The 9,812-nt window shown below is 40.5% G+C and overlaps 1 protein-coding gene across 1 annotated transcript in view; it reads right to left on the minus strand.

Moving 5' to 3' along the window:
* LOC123966403 (protein NLRC3-like) overlaps positions 1–8,203 on the minus strand; it is a gene marked incomplete at its 5' end in the record, with an annotated part of 10,226 nt that extends 2,023 nt beyond the window's left edge. The window contains 2 exons of the mRNA XM_046042568.1: positions 3,873–4,046; positions 6,352–8,203. Coding sequence (XP_045898524.1) covers positions 3,873–4,046; positions 6,352–8,203 — 2,026 coding nt within the window. The remainder of the gene's footprint in view (positions 1–3,872; positions 4,047–6,351) is intronic.
* Between the last annotated feature and the right edge of the window lie 1,609 nt (positions 8,204–9,812).

Consider the following 9,812-nt stretch of genomic DNA (forward strand, 5'->3'; position numbering starts at 1 on the left):
TTGCTGGATGAAAGGAAATGTAACCGTGTTTGAGCTCCACTGCATGCGGCGTCTAGTTTGATGTGGTCATGGAGAGATGGGACGGAAGCGGTTATGGAAAAGAAGTTGTGACGGGAAGGACCGACCTTGTGGGATGATCCGGGTGGTGTAGTTAAGTGGCTTAGTAGTGAGAGAAGACAGCGTTTGGTGTAACGGTGGCCAGAAGGAAATTGGCAAGGAAATGTAATGGATTTTCTCGGGGGGGAAGGATGCCTGGAGTGACCCTGAGTCGAGGGTACTGCCCAGGAGCTGCAGTGATGTGTTGGGTCATTCTGTTTCCTCTGGGGAGAGAGGGACTCCGAGTTTGTGGAGTGCGGCAGTTGAGATGTTGAGGCCATAAGATGGTGGCAAAAAGGTGAGGAAGTCATCTATGACGTTAATGTGTGTTCATTAAATATTATTCAATATATGTTAATTAATTGAATTTATTTTGGGCTGCTCTTATGTCTGAAGGTTAGACAAGCTGCAAAGTAGTAGCGCCCTTCCAGAGAACGCCGAAACGGTGCCAGTAGTCGGGGTAAATGGGTAACACTGAGCTGGTGATATCTACCTTGGGGTGGTGATGGCGCAATGGAAGACGCATTTGGTGTGAGAGACCCGGGTTCAATCTCCTACTGTGACCCATCCACCATTGTGTCCCTGAGCAAGACACTTAACCCCTAGTTGCTCCAGAGGCGTGCGACCTCTGACATGTATAGCAATTGTAAGTCGCTTTGGATAAAAGCGTCAGCTAAATGAATAAATGTAAATGGATGGTCGATGGCGTGATCGATGGTTGAGTATTGCATTGACTGAGTTGGTGGACGTGTGGGAATAGCACATGAAAATGTACGCTAAGTGTTAGATGGTACCAGAAGATGACACCGACAGAAACCCGAGCTTGTGGTGGAAAACTTGCAACAGAGGCGAACATGCCTTGGACTGCAGCCGAAGGAGTGCGGCTGTTAAAATCGTGCATGTACTCGGCGCGTGCAGGCCTTTGTTATACAGTTTATGGTGCAGGCACAGGAGGAGAAAAAGGCGTGCTCTTCTCTTTTTTTCGTTGCGTTACTTGCGTGTTTGGCTGCAAGCAAACCATTTTTATTTATTTATTTTTATTTATATTTATTTATCCATCTTCATCTGCTTATCCGGGGTCGGGTTGCGGGGGCAGCAGCTCCAACAGGTGTGGAGATATAATCTCTCCACCTAGGCCTGGGTCTTCCCAAAGGCCTCCTCCCAGCTGGACATGCCTGGAACACCTCCCTAGTGAGGCGTAGTTAGTAACATCTTTTTATATTGAAATTAAGTTTCAAAAGGTTGTAGTTCCTTCATTGCTACACAGAAAAATATAATGAATTCATGGAATAACAAAAGAAATAAAATAGACTTAACCAATATATTCCATTTTTTAAATACAAACGGTATATAATTTAATTGAATAGTTTCAACTTTTGGATTTGTCTGTCCTTTTCTCCACGCATTTCAGACTATTGGCTTATTCTGAGGCACAGTATTTGAATGACATGTCTTTCACTTTGATTTGCTTTTATTATGTTTCCTTTCTGTCATCACAAGGCAGCTGACCCAGAAGAGCAGCAGACTAAAGAGCTTATTGTGGGCATCCTCACTGTGTTGGATGATGATTCAGCTTCTGCAAGTGTCGCAAACATTTGTGTTGTCATAGAAGAAGACATCATCATTCAAGATCTCCCTGACCTGCCAACAGCGTTTGCCTACCTCTTTGGACTGATCTATGCTTTAAACCTTAAAAGGAACTGAGGTACACATTTGAAACACTTCAGAGAACCAAATTCCATGCGTGAATCCAGTGTGTTCAGTCGTGAGCTGGTAGCTGACTGTTGGATCCTGGATAGCTTTGAATTTCACAAATCTCTGTTGGCCGTTGTGTAATAATGTTTTAATGGTTCATATCTTTTTAATGAGATGGATCCTCCTCCACATCTTCTGATTTCCCCCCCCCCCCCCCCTCTTTCTCTCTTCTTATTTTCAAATTCCCTCTCTCAACCCCTCTTCTCTAACCTTCCTCTCCCCTCTTTTTCTCCTCTAGTTGTCAAGCTTTCTCTCTTCTCTGCTCCTTTTCTTTATCTCAAGTTCCCTTTTCACCTGTCTTGTAGACACTACTTCTTTGCGCTGTTTTATATCAACCCATGAGCTACCTCTTTTGGTAACTTAAGTTTTGTCATGTTGCATAGTATATATTGATGTTGAATACTAATATTAATACTAATATTAACTCCATCTTGGTATGGTCAAAACTTCAGTGGAAATCCTCTTGGATCTCCCTAAATGCTTTACATTGTTGCAACCCAAGACAAGTGCTAAGACCGGGACAGATACAGGTTGTAATTTGCTTGGCCGTTAAGAATTTAATAAAAATAACACATTTTGAATGTAGTTGCATGTGTAATTATTTATACATTTAGATGTGTCAAAGTTGTTGCAAGTCAAAATTATACATTACTACAACTTGGGGTTAAGTTACCAGAAATAATAATTCTAAGTTGTTGCAATTAAAGATTATAAGTTATTACAACTTGGAGTTGGGTTAAGAAAAACTTTAAAGCAAACTCTAAAGCAAAACTTAAAAAGTTTAATTTCCCAACTTATTTTGTGTTTTATTGCTGAGTGTTTTCTTTAATGCTTAACTTTCATGATTAGAGAGGTTGCTGTCAGTCATTTTAAACGTTTCCATGGGCGCAGTAAAGTCACAGCAAACATGGCGAAGCATTTAAGCAGCAAAACAAAAAAACTGTAGTTATAAACGTGACAGGACAGAGGAAACCCTCCAGAGGAAACAGAATTAAAATTTTAGCTTCTGAAATAGTTTAGACGCTCTGATGGAGCTCATGATTGATCTGGAGGACGGCTGCTTTACTATTGACAGTTTCACTGTATAGACCTGGACTGTGTGTGAGACCTTTGGATGTGAAGAAGAACGCAGGGCATGAATTAACATTAGAGCCTGATCGATCCTGTTGGTGTGTCGGGAGATTTTAGTAAATCAATGAAGTTACGCTGCTGTGCCTTGTGCGCAAATGCACACAGCATCTCTTTTACCATTGGAGTAATGTGCCCCCAAAAAACAAAACAGTGAAATACTGTGCCATTGACTTTAGAACTGTTTTTTGTCAATAGCGCAATCGCTTTCTTCTGCCTCAAGAGTAATGCACCAACAATTTGCCTGACCACGCATTACATTTCAGTTGACAATCATTACATCAACACTCATTTAGCTGATGCTTTTATCCAAAGTGACTAACAATTGCTATATATCAGATGTTGCACTCTGGAGCAACTAGGGGTTAAGTGTCTTACTCCGGGACAAATTGGTGGATGTATCACAGTGGGGAATTGAACCCGGGTCTCTCACATCATTGCGCCATCACCACCCCAACCACATAACCACACCTCATTTTAAGGCCAGTACTCGCATGGGTGCACAGAATAGCGCAAGTGCATTTGCTATTTAAACAACGTGGGCGCTGGGCATGAAAATGACAACTGGATCAGATGGAAAATAGCAATCACACTGGCACTGCACTTTGTACCGCTTTGCGCCAAGTGCAAGATAGGGCCCTAAGAGGTTCAGAGTGAATTATCCAATGTAGATGTTTTTTGTTGTATTAAAAGGTTTTAAATGTGTAGCTCTACATTGCTCTGCCAAGTCAATGGACTAAACCACTTAAAAACAAAATAGACTTTAGCATTAAGATTATTAAATTAAGATAAGTGTGGCTCACTATTATATCAGCCTTATGTCTGTAGTTTAGTGTTACCACAACTTTCAAATCATATCAATCTCAGTACAGAAGTAAAAAATGGTTTCTGACCTCAGAGTCTCCAGTCTACAGTCTTGACTCTCCAGAAAATCACAAAACAGCTTCACTACTGAATCTTGTAGCTTGTTTCCACTCAGCTGCAGCTCTCTCAGATGGGAGGGGTTGGACTTCAGAGCTGAGGCCACAGAAGCACAGCTGATCTCTGACAACCTGCAGGAACTCAATCTGAATAAAGAATAAATGAGATAAAAATGTATTTATAATCAATCAGATGTGTTCAGGTTTTAAATGTGTAGCTCAACATTACTATATCCTAATCAATGAGCTCTTCTCTAAAATAGGTAGAGTGACTTTGTCTTTGTGTTATTGTGGATCATTGTGATTGATCATGGAAACAACAACAACTCACGGTGGTAACTAATTTGTTTTGAGCACATTACATATAAAAAGAAATATAAGACTGGACACACATTTTATTAGCTATTTGACATCATTTATCTATTTGGGTGCACAAATTAGTTAACTATCTTTGTCAATTTTGTTAATATTAAGTTCATTATCTTTGTTTTACCCGAGTTATATTCTGTGAAATTACTGGTTACTGGTTCCTGGGGAGCTGCTGCCAAATCATGTACTGAGAAAGTTAGCAGCACCAGTGCTACCAGTGGAAAAGTTAGTCTGGAGCCCTGGGCTTGCTGCCTACAAATGTTGCCGTTTTACCCGCAAAGTCCACTGAATCTGCCTGTGTCGCATTACAGCTGCGATGCGGTTACAGGAGCAAATTGCAGCCATTCTTGTCAATGCTTGTGAGTCCACCAGGCAGGGCCGCAGCGCGTCCCAGACGTGTCCAAGATGCGGCTCTCCGCTCTGCTCCACAGAAAATAGGTTGTCTATTTTTGACGGAAGCCGCGTCAAGCAGCACAGAGCAAATTGAAACAGGCAGGAAGTCAGACACAGAACAGCAAAAAGAATCCCATCAATTTTCTAAATAAAACAATCTGCGCAGATTCTTGATTGTAGAACAACAATAAACAATTAAAACAGACAAAAAAAGGAAACCATTTAACTACGTAGCTTATCTAATCATAGTAGAAGGACAAAAGCAAGCACTGATTACCAAATCAACAAAATCTTAACATGTCAGAAAAATCTGGCAGTAAAACGCTCCGATTCTGAAATGCTCCCTGTAGCAGCCTGCAGACGACGAAACAAAACCGGGTCACAGAGAGCTGGAAAGAAGGTAGTAGAAGCACAAAAATGACAAATTAACAACAAGTCACTGATGCTTACAGTGGACGTTGACACCGGGCTAAGGACGGAACAAAACAATGGCACAGCCATAATGCGGCGCAAGTGGACTTTCGGAGTTAGTTATAGTGTATGTGTAATCTGCACATTGTGTCTGCTCCTTGCTGAGCCTTATGTTTACACTTGTTTGTTTACGGTCGTTTTGTGTATGTACATAGAGAGCAACATACAATCCAAACTATTCCTAGTATGTGTACCCCTACCTGGCCATTAAAGCGGATTCTGATTAACTTGATAGCTATCAAATAAAACAATTTACACCTCAAGAACATGTGTGCCAAAAAACAACTTTGCAATAACTTTATTTATTGCAATAAACAAGTAGAAAGCCATTTTAAAAAATAAATTACTAATTTAACCCTCCCATGCATGAATTATTAAAAACATTATCTAGATTTTTTTTAAGAAAATCTGGGCTATTATGCAAATCCATTAAAAAAAATAAATTCTGTTTTGTTTTTAAATTATTTAACTGTATGTGGACACCATGCAACAAAGGAGTAAAATGCCACACCTGATTATTTTTTATTATTCTTATTGTTTTTTTATGTCATGCTATGCTATGTATTTAAGCTCAATAGTTGAAAATAAAAACACATTTTAGGAACAAATAGAGGAAAAACAGTGGTATTGATAACTTGAAGTTACATGTATGCCAAGACCCAGTAGCATATTGTACTCCTTATCTAACTTCATGTTGAATCGTATCAGTTTTACCATAACATCCAACATGTAACATATTACATAGCTGTAGTTAAAACTGATTTCTTTACAGTTGGTGAGTATAATACTTATTTCATGTAAAGGCTGCACAACAGTCAAATGTTGCTGTAATTTAATGCTGTAATATGTACATTTGCATTGTTAATACTGTTCATATATTTGTTAAATGTTTGTTTTATTATAATACAACTTATCAAATCTTTGAAAAATTTGAACAGATCTCACTCCAATGTTGCATGACGTCCAAATACGTGGACAGTTGGTTTTTGGTGTATAAAAACTACATTTTATTTTAAATTTAACATAAACCTGTTAATACTTTACTGTACATCAAAGCAACAAATATTTGGAAACCACTGTTACACTGTCCTCAAATGACTTGGGAGAACATAACCATGATATAGTAACTCAAACTGGAGTTAAAATAACTGTCCACAAATGTGGACACCATGCGTGAAAGGCTAAACTGATTTATAATCTTAGTCACAGTTTGACTTACATAGCCTTTCTGCAGTTCCTCACAGCTGGAATCAGTCTCTGTCGTCCCTGGTCTGATGTGTTGTACTTCATCAGGTCCAACTCATCCAGAACCTCCTCTGACATCTGCAGTATGTAGGCCAGAGCTGAGCAGTGGATCTCAGAGAGTTCCTTCTCTGATCTGTTCTCTGACTTCAGGAACTCTTGGATCTCCTGATGTACTGAGTGGTCGTTCATCTCCATCAGACAGTGGAAGATGTTGATGCATCTGTTAGGAGAGATCTTATCACTGTTCGTCACCTTTAAGTTACTTATGACTCTCTGGATGATTTCTGGACTGTTGTCTGTCTGACCCAGCAGGCCTCCTAAGAGTCTTTGGTTAGACTCCAAAGAGAGGCCATGAAGGAAGCGAACAAAGAGGTCAAGATGGCCATTTTTAGTTTCAAGGGATTTCATCATGGCTCCCATCAGAAAGACATCCAGGGATGGGCCAACTTCGTTTCGAAGATACTTAAAAATATTCTTGAGCAAAGACTTTGGTTTTGTATCCCTGTAGTTGTAGTCTTTTAAGAAGTCCTCCAGTACCTCTGTGTTGCTGCTGGTGTAACAGTGGAACATGTAGACTGCAGCCAGAAACTCCTGAACGCTCAGATGAACAAAGCAGTAGACTGTTTTCTGGAAGATCACACTCTCTCTTTTGAAGATCTCTGTACAAACACCTGAATACACCAAGGCCTCTGCGACATCAAGACCACACTGCTCCAGGTCTTCTTGGTAGAACATGATGTTTCCTTTCTCCAGATGTTCAAACGCCAGCCTCCCCAGCTTCAGAAGAACATTGCTGTCAGCCTCCGTCAGCTCCAGTGGACTCGTCTCATGTCCCTCATCATACTTCTGCTTCTTCCTCTTTGTCTGAACCAGCAGGAAGTGTGAGTACATGTCAGTCAGGGTCTTGGGCAGCTCTCCTCTCTGGTCTGTAGTCAACATGTGCTCCAGAACTGTAGCAGTGATCCAGCAGAAGACTGGGATTAGACACATGATGTGGAGGCTCCTGGAGGTCTTGATGTGTGAGATGATTCTGCTGGACAGCTCTTCATCACTGACTCTCCTCCTGAAGTACTCCTCCTTCTGGGCGTCAGTGAAGCCTCGTACTTCTGTTACCCTGTCAACACATGAAGGAGTGATCTGATTGGCTGCTGCAGGTCGGGAAGTTATCCAGACGAGAGCCGAGGGAAGCAGATTCCCCTTGATGAGGTTTGTCAGCAGCAGGTTGACTGATGACTTCTGTGTGACATCAGACACAACCTCATTGTTGTGGAAATCCAATGAAAGTCTGCTTTCATCCAGGCCGTCAAAGATGAACAACAGTTTACAGACAGCGAGCTTCTCTGCTGGGACCTTCTGTAATGTTGGATGGAAAACATGGAGCAGCGTGAGAAGACTGTGCTGCTCATCTTTGATCAAGTTCAACTCCCTGAAGGAGAGCATAATCACCAGACTGACATCTTGGTTTTCCAAGCCCTCTGCCCAGTCCAGAGTGAACTTCTGCACTGAGAAAGTTTTCCCAACACCAGCGACACCGTTGGTCAGAACCACTCTGATGTGTCTCTGTTGGTCAGGTAAGGCTTTAAAGATGTCGTGGCACTTGATTGGAGTTTCACGGAGGGTCTCCATCTTGGAAGCTTTCTCAAGCTGCCTCACCTCATGTTGGGTATTAACCTCTTCACTCTGTCCCTCTGTGATGTAGAGCTCAGTGTAGATCCTGTTGAGGAGGGTTCCACTTCCTGTTTCATCACTTCCTTCAGTCACACATTCGAATCTCCTCCGCAGACTGACCTTATGTTCATCTAAAACCTCCTGCAGACCGCCACTCACTAGGAAAACGTTTTTAGACAAAAAGAAAATGTGACAATCTGGTAATTATTTTCATTACCATTAAAAAATGATAAATATAAGAATATATAGAGAAGTAAAAGTTATAAAGTCGAGTTTTGTGGAACATTAGAATGCTCCCTTTTCTCTCATCCTCTGACTGTGTGCCGGTTTCTATGTGTTTGATTGCCAGCAGAGGCTCAGCTTGTCTGCAGTTCGGCATCTGAACAGCTCACTGTGGCTTTTCCTTCATTCCTGCAATATTTAAAACTAATCCACCAAACAAATACTACAGAAAGTGTCCATATTTTGCTCTGTAGAGCTGTTTTTATTCAATAGCAAAGCTAACAATGAACTGCAAATCACTTTGACAAATACACTCCTGGAAATGGGAAAAGCTCTAATATGAGTACATTAACAGTAAACAGAGATCTGAGCCTTCAAACAGGAACACAGAGAGTGAGAGTAAACTGCAAACAACAGAGATTCAGTTTGACTGACGGATACAAGATTCAAGGTCATTCTACAACACAGGGTTGTGCCAAAATTCAAGTTGTAGGGAAAATTACTACATCGCTACAAAACAATTTATCTCTCTGGTCGCACAGACATGTATTGATCCAGTCAGTTTAGCTCCAAATGTGGTTTTGGTTTGAGGGAGGACACCATCTCAGGTGGACGCCTGAAAATGACCACTAGCTCAGTCAGGGTTTTTGAAGCTGTGACTCTGTGGCACATGTAAGTTAGCAATATGTAGCAGAATTTTAGGGCGCTTTCACACCTGAAAGGACGCACCGAGGTCTGAACCAGAGTTCATGTTTTAATATATTTTGATATATTCCGTTAGTTTTGGTTTGTTTCACACTGCAGTTACCTATGCAGTGCACTAAAGGACTTTACAGGACTTGCGTCATCATCCATGTGGGCTGCATCTCCCTATACCTACTTGACATTGATTGGTTGAACAGTTCCACAGGGGGATTTGACCAGAATGAAATAAACGAGGAATGTATAGATGCATATTGTTGGTTAGGAGTTATGGACAAGGGGACATTTTCCAAATTGCCAAATTGCTCTAATACCAACAAGGCCAATTTCAAAGAAGGTCTTGCCCATTAGCTTTAAGTTCATGGTCTATTTCACCACCATATGTACTCAATTTGATTATTAAGCACAAAAGTTTAAATTAATTTTATTTAAATAAAAACTGTTATATTCCCCCGTTTACCTTAAGACAAGGAGAGAAAAAAAATGCTCTTCAATGATTGAGTGATTAGAGAAAAGTAAAATCAAAAATTAAAGAAATAATTGCAAGGCATATCACAAAATCAAATTATGAGTTAAATATATTTACTTGCGTACTACCTTTGTCAAAGTATTGGTCATATTGTGTACAGAACTGAAATACTATATAGAGTATATGGCTGTGTCAGTTGTAAACTGAAATGTGCACATCCCACACAGAAATAATAGTAATCTCTTAAGGATTAGGACAACTGCACCAACTCCAGCACCCAGAACAAACTCATTTAAAATGACTCTCTTCAATGTGAGATCACTTTCAAGTAAGACTAGATTTTATGTTTTTAACTGAATCATGGTTGCAAATGA

This window comes from Micropterus dolomieu, unplaced genomic scaffold (assembly GCF_021292245.1).
Source record: "Micropterus dolomieu isolate WLL.071019.BEF.003 ecotype Adirondacks unplaced genomic scaffold, ASM2129224v1 contig_13356, whole genome shotgun sequence".
Taxonomy (NCBI): Eukaryota; Metazoa; Chordata; class Actinopteri; order Centrarchiformes; family Centrarchidae; genus Micropterus; species Micropterus dolomieu.